This window comes from Vombatus ursinus, unplaced genomic scaffold, assembly GCF_900497805.2.
Source record: "Vombatus ursinus unplaced genomic scaffold, bare-nosed wombat genome assembly UNPS02014807.1, whole genome shotgun sequence".
Classification (NCBI taxonomy): domain Eukaryota; kingdom Metazoa; phylum Chordata; class Mammalia; order Diprotodontia; family Vombatidae; genus Vombatus; species Vombatus ursinus.
Window position 1 is genome coordinate 24,017,613 of NW_020954585.1, and position 16,646 is coordinate 24,034,258.

Genomic DNA, 16,646 nt, shown 5'->3' on the forward strand with positions numbered 1-16,646 from the left:
CTTTTAAAGTCTCTGTTCTGTCTCCTCAGAACAGCTCCAAGTGCCTGACAGTAGGGATCATCTCTCCCACAGTTGGTCATCAGGGCCCTCACACTATCTCCTCCATGTGGTAAGCATTCAGTACACATTCGAGCTGATGATAAATAACTGCTTTGGCTCAAGTATCTACAAGTTTGCCTTTCCTGAACCTAGCTATATCAGCAACCTCTAGAGCTGGATGTTTCCTACCTACTATTTAAAGTTATGAGGCCTTTTTGGGTGGGTTTTAAATATACTTCCTTCAAGTTTCAAAGTGATGAGGATAGGTCTGTGAACAGGTCGGTGTTCACTTTAACCATTTCCTTCAGAATTTTAGGACTCATTTATCTAACAAATGCTTATTTGTGCTGTAATATGCAAGTGGCACATTACTAGATATTCTAAGGTCATAGGATCTCAGATCATAAGACAAGACCCTGGACAAATGTCTATCCAATCTCTTCATTTAATGGATGGGGAAACTGAGGCCTGGAAGGGGAATATCGAGCTGGGAATGGAATTGCCCAAGGTCACAAGGCTCCTGAGTGACTGAGCAAAGGCTGAAATGAAACAAAAAAGGGTCCCTTTCTCAAGTCTTAGTCTTTATAGACAGGAAAAACCTAATCTTTTTCAGTCTATCTTCAAGGAAGTAACTTCATTGTTTTAATCATCTTAGTTACTCACAGAAAGTAAAAACCTTATCATGGAAGTAAAAATCACCTACTCCTTAAATTCCTCAGGCACTATATCATTTAGTTTGAGAGCAAGATTAGAAATCCGAACTTGGCAATCTCTGCTTTTCCTTTCCTTTCTTTCTTTTTTTTTCTTTTTGGTGAGGCAATCAGGGTTAAGTGACTTGTCCAGGGTCGCACAGCTAGTAAGTGTAAAATGTCTGAGGCCGGATTTGAATTCAGGTCCTCCTGACTCCAGGGCTGGTGCTCTATTCACTGCACCACCTAGCCTCCCCAATCTCTGCTTTTTCTGAAACAAACCCAATTCATATTTGTCATCACAAGTAATATCAGCCACCTTAAGGACAATTTTGCTATAGATGTCATATCAATACTGACTTGATATATTGTATTCAATTCCTAGAAAGACTATATAAGTGACCAATGTTGTGCCCTAGGATGAAAGGTCCCAAGAAAAACTCCACCAGGTCTTCCCTTTTCTAACAATCACGTACCTCTGTTCTACCTTACCTTGATCTGTCTTACCCTTTGCATCTATATACTAACAAGAAACAGATCATATATTTTTTGACTTTCTATGGACATACTGGGAAGAACTTCTAGTATGAGAAAAGTCCCCAGTATGAAGATCACATGTCCTCCTATCACATTGTGTTCTGCTCTGGAAGCAACACTTTAAGACAGATCATGGCAAATTCACAATCTTTTCATAGGACAGTGAGAGGCCTGACAACCATGACCTCTAAGTAACAGCGGAAGGAACTACAGAGATTAATACCTAGAATATGGGGAAGACATATTTGAAGGGCTGCCATAAAGAAGAGAGAACCAAAGTTGAAAACAAACTGGAAAAAAATCTGCATCAAACACTGACAATAAAAGTTGCAGAAGTTTATAAATAACTGACAGATTTAACAGAGTATAAGTCATTCTCCAACTGATAAGAGGGCAAAAGATATGAACTGGTAATTCTTAAAAGGTATGAACTATCAACAATCACAGGGACAAGTTCTCAAAATTACTAACAATTACAGAAATGTGAACTAAAATAACTCAGATCCCACCTGAATTCTACCAAACTGGTGAAGATAACAAAAGCACAAAATTTTTGGAAATTACCTTCGGAAAGGAATGTGGAATTATACAACAAATGTCACAATGATGTGCATCCTGTTTGACCTAGCACTGTCCTAAGAAGATTATTGAAAAGAAAAAAAAAAGATCCACTGATTAAAAAAAAGATTCCTAAGAAACACTATTCGTAACAGCAAAAACAAAAAAAAAAGCTAAGTGTATCCATCAATTAGGAAATGGCTAAGTAAATGATGGTAAGTGAATATAATGGAACATTACTGTTCCTTGAACAGGACACTCCCCTAACTCTAGGCATTTTCACTGGTTGCCCCCCCACCCCATGCTTAGAACTTTTTTCCTCCTCTTCTTCGCCTCTTGGCTTCTCTGACTCCCTTCAAATCACACATAAAGTCTCACCTTCTGCAAGAAGCCTTTCCCAGTTCTTCTTAATCTTAGTATCTTCTCTCTGAGATTATCTCCAGTTCATCTGTATCTGTCTTGTTTGCACACAGCTGTCTGCAAGTTGTCTCCCCCGTTAGGCTGAGAGTCCTTGAGAGCAGAGACTATCACGTCTTTCTTTGCACCCCCAGCACAGCTCCTCCCACCAGCTCGACTCCGTGGATTTGACTCCATCATAATCATGCTCTCAGGGAAAGCTCATCATCCAGGAGACTGCATCAGCTTTGGCACTCACCCATCATCGGTTCCCCCTGCCTCTCTCACTGGAGGGCTGAGCAAAACCTGGCTTCTAAAGACTCGATTTAATTTAAAGAAGGCATGCAATCCAGCCATTTCCCACCAGCTACACTCCCTAGATTCAACTCCGCTATCCTCATGCCCCCTGCACCAGTTACCTTCTCAGACCCATCCCATCCCTTTCACTTTTCCACTTCCCTTTGTGTGTTGTCTTTTCAACATCAGATTGTAAGCTCCTTGAGGGCAAGGTCTGTCCTTCTTTTTCTCATCTGTATCCCCAGCACTTAGCAGAGTGCCTTGGTACATAACAGGTGCTTAATGTTTACCAAAGTGAACACATCAGGTGCTTTATAAATGCTTGTTGACTAACTGATTTTCTCAAAGTCACACAGTGTATGAGTAGAAAAGCTGGGTCTTGGTCCAGTGTATTCTGGTACAAATCTCATAATTTGTATTTATAATTTGTTATCATAATACTCATAATTCCTACCCCTGTGACAAAGGGAATAGATAACATTTACAAAAGCAAAGTTAACAAGCCTAAGAAAACCCTATTGCTACTCTATGGTCTGATTTCAGAGATAGCTATGTTTGGGGCTGAATATGGTCTCAACTGTAAGGCAATTTTCATAGTGAAGGCTTAGGGCAAGGTTCTCCACTTTGGTTTTTTTTTTTTTTGAGGAAGAGATACTTTTAACTTTCCTTAAGCCTTAGGACCAACAGGGTGACAAAAGTAGGAGTGCTGTTTTTAGGGGACACAATTCCTTGAACAGAGCAGGAGAGGAGAAACTCCTACTCCCTGAAATCTATTACTTCATGAGAATCCTGATAAAAAACTCAGAGATAGAGTTGATAGATAGAGATAGATGGATGGGGTTTGGGGAGGGCTCGGCTTTGAATCTATGACAACAGCTTGATCTACTGGTTCAGAACCCATTTAGAGTTTAAGGATCAGTATGCAAAAATACGCTTTTGTAAGAAATTTAAAAGAAAACCCAGACACCTGAAGGCATTTTTTTCCTACAGATAATGGAAAAACATGACAAGCACTTCACAACTAGTCCTACTTCACCTTGTTCATCCAGAGGTGAACAAACCTAAAAGAGAAATTGAGCACAGCCTACCTGAATCAAAGCCAACACTTTGTCATGGACGATAGTAGGAGGATTGTTCTTAGGGGAGATGATTTTTACAAGGACACCATCTATGAAATCACGGTTTGCCACAAGGATATGAAATCGATGGCCACAGTTCTTGACACAAGTCTCCAGCACCTAATTTAGAAAAGAAAAGAGGCCATCACTGTTGGAACAAATAGCTGGGACACATTTTTTGCTCCACTAAGTCCTATGACCCCACAAAATAATCAGGAAATTAGTTGTTAATTTAAATACAAGTTTTGCATGACAGGGAGCTAGTATTTTAATAAGATCAAAATGACTGACTTCCCCTTGAAAAATAAGCATTTTAACCCTTCTCTCTGGGCTTAGCTAGTAAGATACCAGCTTTGTCACAAGGAAAGGATTCTGTGACAGCCTGCATTAACTCTTGTAGGTGGAAGAGCATACACAACAGCAACAGGAGCTAAACTTCTTTTCTTAATTTTTAAAAGTTCTTAGCATTAATTTTTCAAAATTTTGAGTTCCAAATTCTCTCCCTCTAGGCCCCACCACCACCCATTGGTAAGGCAAACAATATTGTTCTCATTATAGATGTGGTGTCATGCAAAACATATTTCTGTATTAGCCATATTGGGGGGAAAAAACCGAGTAAAACAAAGTGAAAAGCAGTATGCTTCAATCTGAACACTGGGTTCATCAGTTCTCTCTCTGGAGCTGTATTTTTCATCTTGAGTCCTTTGGAATTGTCTTAGATTATTCAGAATAGCTAAGTCTTTCACAGGTGATTACTGTTACAATATTGCTATTACTATGCACAATGTTCTCCTAATTCTGCTCACTTCACTTTGCAACAGTTCATATAAATCTTCCCTGGTTTTTCTGAAATTATTCCCCATGTCGTTTCCAGAAACTAAAACTATAAATATACACTATTTGCCTTAGACAAACTGTATTTTTTAGAGTTGACAGCCAGCATTAACGTGTGAGATATTCCCAACATTGTCTATTCCTTTTTTTTCCGAGGTAAATGGAATCTAAGGTTTAAACTAAGCATTGATACTAGTAGGTCATGGCATGGCACAGTTGTGAAAGGCTTTCAAATTTGCCTATACTTTTCATTTGGGAAGGGAGGAAAAATTAGGTCCCTTGAACTACTCTCAACTAAGAGGGTTCTGCCATTTTGGAAAGTAGTTAAGTTTGAGGGACCTTATATAACTTAATTACTATACTTTATCCTTCATTTTTCTTACTTTAAAATAATTTTATTGATACCTTTTGTTTTTTTATCATAGAGATTTCAACCCTTCCCCAACCTAGACTGAACCTTCTCTCATGACAAAGAAAAACAATAAAGCAAATACATCCAAAACATTGACCACATTTGATAATATATACAATATTCTGTTCTGGTGGTCCCTCTCCTCTCTGCCATGGTGGGTGGGGCAGAGTACTTGGGGAAGGAAGTATGTTCTATTTTTTATCCTCTGGGAATTGGCTTTTTAAAATTTACTTCGAGTTGGGCTTCCTTTTTAGTAGCTTTTAATTTATATTGCTGTAGTCATTGTATAAATTATTCTCTTAGTTCTGCTTTTCCCCTCCTTTGTTTCAATTCAGAGCAACACGAGAAGATTTGTGTTAATTCCTCATATTTATCATTTTTTACTATACAATATTCTATTACATTTCTATGTTTTTTCTTGCCTTAAAACAGTTACTTTTAACTTAATAGCCTAATGTCTTATGTAAATAAATCAATAAAACAACTCAATAAATTGCCCATACTGCCCTATATGACAGAGTTTTGATGTAGAGCAGTAACATCATAAGTAAGGATGCTGCTAATACTAATTTCAGACATAAACAGTACATTAACATGACACAAGCCTGGTTTCTCTGGTTTATCCTAACTCAGGTGCTTCATGGTTTCCATGGCTATTATTCATGGCATGTGTATGTTATTTAGAATCAGGTTTCCTTTAAATGCAGCACAGCTTTAAATTCTACAATTCTATTCTAACTAGCTTCCCACTTAGAACCTGAAAAATGTGGCTTGTGAACTCTACTGTGGAAGATTCTTAGACTTCTTATTTTCTTTTTTTTTTTTCCAGTTTTCTTTTTTTATTTTTTTTAACATGTGTTTTTGTAGACTTCTTATTTTCAAAGGGTTATTAAAAAAGGCTGAAGTCATTTGCTTTTCCTGGTCAGTTAATTTGCTTAACTGGAAATGACTGATAATCAATCAATACCTCCAGTTTTTAGGTGGACATATTTCCATAATTTTTTTCAGTTAGCCTGACAAGTTTCTCACACTTGGAGACATCACACTTAGGTATAGAGGAAGAGAAAGGGTGACTAGGAGTTGATGCAAGGAAAATAATCACTCTGTTTTTTAGGCCAAAAAGTTTCAAAGTCAATTTGTCAAAGTCTGTTTGGATCACAGACACTAGCTCAGTTCCCAAAAGTCAAAGCCAATTCAATTTGAAACTGAATGGTGAGTGCTATAGGTTAAACCAGATCACTGCTACCTCTGAGAGAGATTAAGAGGAAGATTTTCCTTGTATTTGTACAGCACCTGGTACATAAAAAGCCTTAATAAAAAACTCTATCTATCTATCTAGGAAACCTCTCTGAGCTGGCAAACACTAGAAGAACAAGATCCTGTCTGATTTCACACCTACCCTGATGTCCTCACAATAGATTATGAAGCCCCAAGACACAAATTTTCCCCAAGTCTTATTAGGTTAGAGTGGGCTTATTTAAGTGCAACAACAACAAACAATGTACAGCAATACTTGACTGGAAGACACTAATATGGCAACTATAACCATGTGGACTATATCTGAGAACCAGAAAGTAACCAAAAAATATTGCGCCAAAATAGATATCCCCAAATTTATGCACTTTTCTCAAAAGATAGCCTCCCAGTCTTCTCTCAACACTTATTTATTCTTAATTTTGACATAATTTTAACAAATTTCATTTTTCTGGCTTCCCAGTTCACAGCTGATTCAAGTGAGGTTGGAAGGCATGGCTTTCACTAAACATACTGACAATATTGATAACTGACACTGAGGAAAAAGACAGAAAAACCATACAAAGTAGACATAAGCATTTGAAAAACAACAGTTTGAAGCCACTTAGTGCAGAAGTAAATGGTGCTGCACACATGAATAGAAGGGCATCATTATACTGAAGCACAGCATGGTAATTTTTCACTTGCATGGAATAGCTTATTTCCTGATGACTTCAGATAAATAAAATGTTACTGTAATGGAATAATTCAGACTGGGCTCATTTGTCTCAGTGAATGTCACACACACCCTGGTTGAAATGTAAAAGGAAGGATTTTCTCCTCCCAACTTCTTATCCAACATCATTCAAATCTCAATCTCCTTGTAAAAGAAATATACAAAGGCCTAGTTTTTCACTTCAGGTCAAAGGAAAGTTTCTCTGACTATAAAGGTAACACGTTAAAACAAAATAAGATAAATGACCTACTATCTCAAACCTAGATACTGATTTACCTTAGTTTATTACATGAATTGACTATGACCTAGATTTTTATCTTTCATGTAGCAATACTACTCACAAACATATGGTTCCCAGGTATCATTTCAATTTATTGCTTTAAGGGAAAGCAAAAGTCAATCTGTTGCTTCCTAAGAGTACCTACGGAAGATAGGGTTAGACAAGAGAAATAATGCTTTGCATTATATATACCATAGTTTATGTTTGTAAATTTTTTTTCCAAAGAAAATTTCACATCTACTATCTCATTTCATCCTGCACAGCAAATAGGGCAGGCATTATCACTTTCATTTCAGAAAGAAGATATTCAGGCTTGGAGTAGGTTAAGTGACTTGCCTGAAGTCACAGAGCTAGCTGGCAGCTGAGTACCAACCAGACTTTGACCACCAGAACCTAGGTTTTCAGATTCTCAGCTTTGTGTTCCTCTCATGAAACTACAATGTTTCCATTTCTTAGTCAAATGACTCTTTGCAAACAAGTATTAACCTCATATTTCAAAGAAGGAAACTAAACTATGGAGAACTTCAAGAGCATGTCATAAATCACATAGTAAAGATTCAAACCCAAGAAATCTTGACTTCATGGAATATGAGGGACATATGTATCATGCACATGACCACAGGTCTTGGAGGTAGAAGGTACTGATTTCTGTAGGTTTATTTTGTATCCTGCTACCCTACTGAAGCTATTGTCTCAAGTAGTTTCTTTGTTAGTTCCCTAGGATCTTCTAAGTAAGCCATAATGTCACTAGCAAATAGAGATAATTTTATTCCCTCTCTATCTTAATTTTTAGTTTCTTTCTCCTTCCCTATTACTGTCAGTACCATATTGGTTTCTAGTGTGTCCCCATTGCATATAATGCTAACTTTTATTCAAAACTATTTTTTATCATATTTTTTAAAAAGATCCTTCTATGGCCATGCTCTGAATGGTTTTTTAGAATAAATGAGTGTTGCATTTTGTTAAAGGCTTTTTTCTGCACCCACTGTTACAATTATGTGGGGCTAGATATTATTTATTTTTAATGTCATTATGTTAATTACTTTTCTAATGCTGAATCATCCTTGTGTCCTGCTATAAATCCAACTTGGTCAATGTTCTTTAAAAGTTTAATAGAATTTGCCTGAAAATCCATCAGGATCAGGGTTTTTTTTCCTTCTGCAGTTCCTTTATAGTCACTTCAATTTTTATTTCTCATGAATTCTCAGTTTGCATAATGTATTGAATAGCCAGAGAGAGAGGGAGAGATGGCTTGGATATGAGACAAATGAAATAAGATGGTTCTTTTTTTAAAACATAGTAATTAATATATATATATATTTTTTATTATGAACTTAATCATCAACAAATACAAATGTCTCAATATACAAAGAACAACAACAAAAAAAGAAAACAGCACATGAAACTGCGACCTTCTGTCCCTCTCTTTTACAAGGAGCTTTCATGTAACTTTGGAGACTGATACTCACTGTTAATGCCAACATCACTTCCCTGTAGTTTCTGTTTCCGTTGAGCCTCTTTTTCAGGGCCCGTATGGCATCCTTGGGACTAAAACAAAACATGTGTTTAAAACCCTTGAAGATTCCACAGGTTAAATTTGAAAATACAAAATCATTCACTATGCTCCTAAGGTATATGTGATACTGTCGTACAAAAAGCTTTCATATCTGTTATCCAAAGTTATTCTGTGAAGAAGGACAGAGCTGGTTTCTGACATCTGACTCAGCGACACTTACATAGACACAGACGGACCAGGTAAAACAGACACTGAAAAACTGTGGAGACCAGAACAGGTGTCACAGGACCTGAAACGGGCAAATAACAAAAGGGAAGAGGGCAAGATCTGCAGACTCGAAGTCAGTGAGCCTCACTTGAACTTCGGGAAAAATTCTAAAATGTATTTTCTTTAAAAGGATGGCATGTGAACATTTAAAAAGGGAAATGGTGATCACCAAGAACCAGCATGGCTTCATCAAGAACAAGTCATGCCAGAGTGGCCCTTTTCTGACAGGGTAACAAGGCTGGTAGACTAAGGAAATGCCACAGACACAACATAACTAGGTTTCAGCAAAGCATTTGACAAAGTCTCTCACATGTCCTTTTTTTTTTTAGGCAATTGGGGTTAAGTGACTTGCCCAAGGTCACATAGCTAGTAAGTATCAAGTGTTTGGTCTGAGGCCGGATTTGAACTCAGGTCCTCCTGACTTCAGGGCCGTGCTTTATCCGCCCCTCTCACATATCCTTTTGAACAAGTTAGAGAGAAATAGGTTAGGCACAGCTAAGCAAACAATACGAAGCGCACCTTAAAAGATTTCATTGTTTTAGTAGACTGCAAGCTCAATGAGGCAGTTATGTAACACAGCAGCCAAAAAAGCTAATGAGATCTAAGGCTGCAGGGATAACAAGAGTGTCCTTCAGGACTAGGAGGATGAGAATAACACTGTACTCTGCCTTCATCAGGCCACGTCTGCAGTAATGTGCTTAGTTCTGATCATTGCATTTTAGGACACCAATAAGCTTGTGAGCATTGGAAGAGAGTGGACAGGGTGGCAAAAGGCATCGAGATCATGCTCTTTGTGGTAGGAGAAACAGGGAAGTTAGAAGATGGGCAGGTCTTTCACTATCAAGGCTAGCTAGAAGACTGAAGGAATTAAAAAAAAACTCGATGGGTCACTGGAACAAATGGCTCAGGAGAACATGGTCCAAATGGGCTGATGCAGAGCTCTTCTTGGTCAGTTACATTGGTTTGGGGAGCTCACAAGACTTACCTAGTTAAATGAATTAGAGGTCATGGATGGAGAGTTTGGCATACCTGCTTCCATAAAGATGAAATCTTTCTGCAACTCGTTATCCAGTAGGACTTAACACGGGAAGGGACGAAGTCCTTTGAAAGGATGGGTTTGGTAAACTAGATCTAAGCTACTTCACCATAACTACCAACTCCCTATGAACAGCTAATGTCAACTGATGAAATGCGAACAGGACGCTGGGATAGCCCAAAGTAGCTGTCTGGAAAAATATGGTTGTCAGTACAAACAAGTGCTCTGAGGATGACAGGACAGGGCAGGGAGTGTGGGAAGAAGTTCAGGATAACCTCTCCTAAAAGGAGCTTTAAGTATGGCTCCTGAAATAAGGGATTAATAGAGACAATTGATCACCAGCCTGTGGAGGTACTAGTAAAACTACATCACATTAAGGATCAGGGCAGTAAGGAGCTAAACTTAAGGCTTCTCCAAAAGCCCCCAACCCACTTTGTAGTCAGTCTAGAGATACTCCAATCTCTGTGTCTAGACTTGAAGGACTTTGTGGATGAATCTTCCTAGGGACAACACATGGGTTCCTTTGAGGCTCTGGTCATCTTAGCCAAAGAATTGCAAGGGGACAGGAAGCAATATGCTTAAGTCATAATAGCCTGGAAAGGGGGAAGTCACCAAATGTATAAGAGGAGGCAGGTTATTATCATACCAGGGGGTCCCTCACTGGATCCATGGGTACATACCAATTGACACTGGGAGTTTCAGGGAGTACACAACCAAGAAAGGGAAAAAGCATTCATACTCAGGTGTAGGTAGGGGAGGCTAAAAGATATTTCTTCTACAGTGATGAGATGAAGGAGACCAGAGTACTATGTCAGTTCCCTTAAAACAATCTTGTATAGACCGTGAGAAAAGTAAATGGCACCTGGTGGTTGAACAAAGTTGTTATGCTGATTGATGTGGCTGTTCTGACCTTCCTGTCAATGTGATGGATAAGGAAGCCCAGGGCTAGGATGAATGGTATGGTTACTGAACTCACTAATGCTTTTTTCCCTCTTTTCCTGTGACAGACTAGTCAAGAACAGTTCAATTTCACCTGGGGAGGAGTCCACCATCCCTTCCTAGGGCTACCTGAATTTTCCTTCATACTGCTAGTCTGGTGGGCAAGAGACTAGAAAGAAATTCCACTCTTTTGAAGGCAATGATGGCCACAACTACATTGATGATAAGTTTGCCAGGTCTTATGAGGTCATGGTAGCAGAGGACCTATATCAGACAGTAGCCCATGTGAGGGTCAAGGAATGGAAGATCAACTCTAAGAAAATCTAGGGTCAAGTTTACTTCGCCAACTTTTCAGTAGAGTAAATCCAGATGACTCCAGATATAGCTTGGAACAAACTACTGACACCTGCTTCTTAACAGTCCAATAACTTATTGGACAGTTTGGGTTTTGAAGAAGCTACACTTTCCTCCTGGTTATCCTGATGGCCCCAATAACCTAGTTATTCACAAGTCTACCTCTTTTGAGTGGGGGCCCAGAACAGGCTACAGCCCTGGAAGATCTAGACAGGGTCATCTAGCAGTCTCATCCCCTGGGTTTTCTGACTCTGTGAGACCCAAGTTTTTGTAGGTCTCAGTCCAAGTCTTTGGCAGGTACATAGGGAGTGGCCAGGCCAAACAAATGTTGGGTTTTTGGAGCCACAAGTTCCCCAAAGCAATCAATCACCACACAACTTCTGAAAAGTAATTGTCTTGAGGTATAGGGTGGATGAGATCTTTATATACACTGACTCCTGAGTAAGGGCCAGGAGTCTGGCTAAGTCATCTGAGACCTGGAAAAACCAAAGCTACGCAATCAAAGTCCCCTGATCCCTTTGGGGTCAGGATCAATGGAGGAACTTTAGTGGTACCTCCCTCCATATTCAGTTACTTGTGGGGGATACATCAATGCCCATGAGAGACATCATATGCCCTCTGTTAAACTGAACAACATTAAGAGAACAGCAGAAGTGAAGGAGTGGGTCCACCACCAATCTGGATATGAGGGCCATGTGGTGAAAGGTCCCTTAACTAAAGACAAACCAGCTATTTCTGCACAAAGTCACCCCTCGTGCCAGTCAGAAATATGAGTAAGGTATGGTCCCAGTGGTTCCTGACCTGCCTCCAACTGGAAAACTGTTTAGCAAGAGGTTTGTCCTTAACAGCAGTTGAAACCTATTTGGGATACCACTGCAGCATTAGTCAAATTTGTTACCTCAGCAACTACCAACAAAATCCTCCCAGAACAAATTCTTTTTCTTTGTGAACACCCCTACACTAGAATCTCTGATCAAGGCATCCACTTCACTATGAAGGGCCAAGATAGCCTGCCTCCATCATCTCTGATGGGTTTTCTACCTCCCACACCATCCTTAGGCTGACACTGTTGAACTATGGAATAGGTGGCAAGAAACAACAGTTTTCTCAACATAGTTCTGACTATCAGCATTGGATATCCCACCTCTGTGAAGACACCCGAGGAAGAGGGAGAGCTCTCAAGTCCAGTGGTTTCTCAGATCCATTCTCCTGGAAGATTTGCCTGATAAGGCTAGATTGCTTTTAGATAGTCTTAGATAGTCTTGACTGACCTTTTTCAGTCCTTCTCTATTCAACTCACTGCAAAGAGTTGCCTGGGCCTTAAGGTCTCTGTCTCCTGAAGGGATTCCATATACCCTGGGGAAATGGCTCAAGGTTCTCTCAATTGGCAGGTCTCCTTTTCCTTGAAATGATTTGTACGAGTCTTTCCCAGAAATGGTTTGAGGGATGTCATTGTTGGGGCATACCTTGCTTTCTAGTGACATAGCTGTCTCGGCATAAATATTATGAGTATGATTTTACTTGGAAGATTGAGGATCTCTTAAATATCTTGGTACCAACTCTAAGTCACTGGATGAAGGTGAAGGGGAATCCGTGCCTAACCCTTGAGAAAGATGGGAGCACCCCCTGAGCAAAGGCTTCTAAAGGGACAAATATTTGGTGTCATCCTCCTGAGGAAGCTTCCAGATATGCGAAGGTTCTGGCTGGGTGTCCGCAGAAAAGGGGTCGTATAGTGCAAGTCTTGGTAACAGCTCAGGCTCTGGGAGGTTGCACGGCAGAAGCTTATGACCTCTTAGCTGCCTTATTACAGATGACCCTAGTCTGTAATTGTGCTGGAAATGCGATCATCCATGCAGTGGTCTTGATGTTCCTAGTTGGGCTCCTGTTCACTCTCATCGTTTTACATTCAGAGATATACTGTGCACTTGAACCTCTCCCAATATCATCAACCACATGGAAAACTCAGAACTCAGTCTTTCCAAAGGGAAGAGGAAATGCTTGCTATTTCTGGTCTTCATTCTCCATATATGGTCACCCTGGTACTGCACAGCTTTAGGGAAATGACACATTGCTCACTTTTTTTTTTTTTGGCTCTCTGTTTTTGTTTTTCTTTTATGGGCACTAGACTGTTCCTCCAGGCCAGCCTATCCAAGGTTCTCACATCCTCGAGGTCAGGATGATTCCTTAATGTCCCTATGGTTATTTAAGTGGCAGAAAGTACCCTAGAAGATCTACAGAATCATTCCAAGAGGTGGGATGTGGTAGAAACAACAATTACTTGGGTCCCTGTCATGTAGGTTTTCCCCTAAAATGTAAGGAAGCTGTCTTTACAATTTAACTGGACCAGGGTACTAGGGCTTGAGTTGTTAACATGGCTTTTCAATCACCTAGGGCATAAAAAGGCTAGCTAGGGCCATGAGGTTCTCCCAAGATTTGACAGATGTTCAGCTATCCTGTTAACCAACACACTCTGTGATACTTATATCTGGAGACAAAGGATAAGTATCCTTTCCATTCTATTGTTAAATGCACTTCTTTTTTGTTTAGTGCTGGACAGTCTACAAGTACCTTGTTTCATGGCAATTCTGAGCCTGAACCAGTAGACTCATCTAAGCCAAGCCTATCTCAGAACACCACATGACGATCATTTGAAGGAACTGAGGAGAAGAGATTTAGCAAGGAGGAAACATGATAGCTATCTTCCAAGCATTTGAAAGGTCATCACGTGGAAAAGGGATTTGATTTGTTCTGCCCTTGAGGACAGAGCCAGAAGCAATGGATAGAAGTGGCAGAGAGGAAAAATTTACGGTCGCTATACTGAAACAATGCTTCCTAACAATAAGAGCTATCCCAAAGTGGGAAAGGCTGCCGAGGGAGATAGGGGGATACTCTGCACTAGATAGAGGTCATCAAGAAAAGGCTGGACAGAATCAGGCACATTCTTAAGAGGACTATTATTCAAGTAGGGCCTGAACTATATGGCTTCTCAGGTCCCTTCTAAGTCTGAGATTCTGTGTTTTACCTCTAACACCTCAATTCTGATCTATACTTGTAACCTGATTTCCTAGTCATTCTGTTTCCCAACTTGTTATTTGATTCCTACACACCTGTTAAGAAGAGAAACTAAAAAAAGACCCACTGGCTATGATTTACTGTATGGAAGTACTATTAAGTTCAAAATTCTCTCACTTCTAAGAGAAAGCATATATCTACTGTTTTAAAATTTAACTGACAATTCATCTTTAAGATGTACAAACTGAAAAGACAAAGAAACCTAGATGAGTGTAGGATCAATTTGGTTATCTTTCTCCCTAGGAGAAAAACTTTAGTAACAGATGATCATAAAGAGATTTGTGGGAAATAGTAAATTTTCAAGAAGGGACCAGCGCATTGGTTAGCAGAGGTAGTAGTAGGAAATGAGAAGGTAGGAAGGAGCAGCACAGTAAAAGGCTAGGCAAGGATTTGAAAGAAAGGAATTAGAAGAAATTATGTCAGAAACAGAGACCTGAAGAAAAACATAATGCAACAAAAATGGATCCAGAAATAAAAATGATTTACTGTGCTAAGTGCTGGGGATATAAAGAAAAAGCAGAAACAATTCCTGCCCTCAAGGAGCTAACAATCTAATGAGGGAGAACACAAATACATAAAATCAGTACCCACAAAATAGAGTAGATGAAAGGAAGTTAAGATCTTCACAGAATGGCACATACTATATGTTGGGAGACACTTAATAGATGCTTTCTAATGATTATGAATATTGTACATACCCCTCTTCTGTCTCATTGATGATATCACAAATCTCCATATTCAATGTCCAGTCCTCACTCTGTAGGGATCCATCTGTAGCCTTTTCTATAAAAGGAGAGAGAAAAAGCTTTTATATTTCCCCTGGAATAAGCCAGCACTGGCAGGAAAAGTGAGGAATTATAACAATTATAGTAATTTATATGGTGTATTAATTTCTTAAATATTTTCTCATGTTTTCAAAGTAATATCTAAAGTGAACTTCACACTCTAAGGCAGGTTATTACAGGTAGGCAGGCATTATTACTGTTCTATAAATTAAGGGACTCAGGCTCTGAAACTCATTTAAAGTCACTCAGTAAGTGACTTAAAATACCTAGTAAGTGACAGAGCCAGGACCAGACTTCAGGCCTTCTGACTCCTTGCCAATGCCCCTTCCATTATACCATATGACCCCAGGCTTAACTGCCTACCTTTTTTTCACTTGGCTTGGTTTCAAATGACTTCTGGTAATTAATAAAAATCAAATTAATGTCAAGCATGGCATAAAACTGGGAGACATATGCTTGCCAAAGGTATTTGCCACCCTTTTGGGAGGCTATCTGACACAAAGACTAAATCAACAAGAGATTCCCTATAGAAGATGAGATCCTCCATATGCTTCTTGTTTCTTTACAACATTGTCACTGTACTAACAGCATGAAGCCCCAAACACTGCTGAGCTTCCCAATCCAAAATCACTAGAGATACTGGCCTGATTACCCACACAGAGAAAACCAAGTGACTGAAAAACTTCCATATCCATGCTATGAAATGCAGTTAAGATGAATAATTCATGGAGATGGTCCATCAGTACATACTGTGGGACAGCCACTGGACATGAACAATGATTCAGGGCTCATAGCTGAACATGAGGAGGGAAGTAGGCCAAATTATCTTTGGGAAAATGAGCAGCATTTTTAATGACCCCCAACCCTCTTCCTGTAATAAAATCCTAACTTTTAACAATAACATTCTTCTTGGGATGCTGTTTGGCTACAAGTCATGGACTGCCACAGTCTCTGAAGAATTAAAGTTAAAGGTCACTCAAAGAACAACAGAGAGGGGCCTGGTGAGTAGACTATGACATATTACCAAGGAAGAATTGCACAGAAGCAGCAGCATCATGGATAATACGGATATAGATATAAATATGGGGAAAATGATGGATCAGTCACACAAAAAGAACAAAGGATGGACAAATGGTTTATGTGATCCATTGGTATCTATGTAATATCAAGAGATCTACAGGACGGCTGTGAGTACTTTGAGTAGACCCCCTATGAACAGTTTATTGGAGAAAACCAGGGACAAAAATCAGACAGGAAAGGAAGGTCTGGCTACCAACATGCCCCAGTTTCCCCCTTCCTTAAGAAGCCTTTCACTTGACCCTCCATCATCTCAAATTATAGTCCCCCTTCTTTTCCACCCTTTCACAGTCAAACTCCAAGAACAAGCTATCTATACTCTTGCCTTTACTTCCTCTTTTCTCATTCACTTCTCAATAGTTCCCTCAAAAGTCACCTATTATCTCTTAACTGCAAAATAAGGCCTTTTCTCACTCCTCACCTTTCCTTCTTGACTTGTGCAGAATATGACATTGTTAACTAGCCTTTCCT

General features: G+C 39.4%; 1 protein-coding gene across 2 annotated transcripts in view; it reads right to left on the reverse strand.

Moving 5' to 3' along the window:
• Positions 1-16,646, reverse strand: part of TOM1L2 (target of myb1 like 2 membrane trafficking protein) — a 152,651-nt gene that overhangs the window by 89,836 nt on the left and 46,169 nt on the right. For both annotated transcript variants that reach the window (XM_027874462.1, XM_027874461.1), the window contains exons 2-4: positions 15,012-15,096; positions 8,599-8,677; positions 3,605-3,754 (exon numbers count right to left, since the gene is read on the reverse strand). In XM_027874462.1, the coding sequence (XP_027730263.1) occupies positions 3,605-3,754; positions 8,599-8,677; positions 15,012-15,096 (314 nt within the window). The remainder of the gene's footprint in view (positions 1-3,604; positions 3,755-8,598; positions 8,678-15,011; positions 15,097-16,646) is intronic.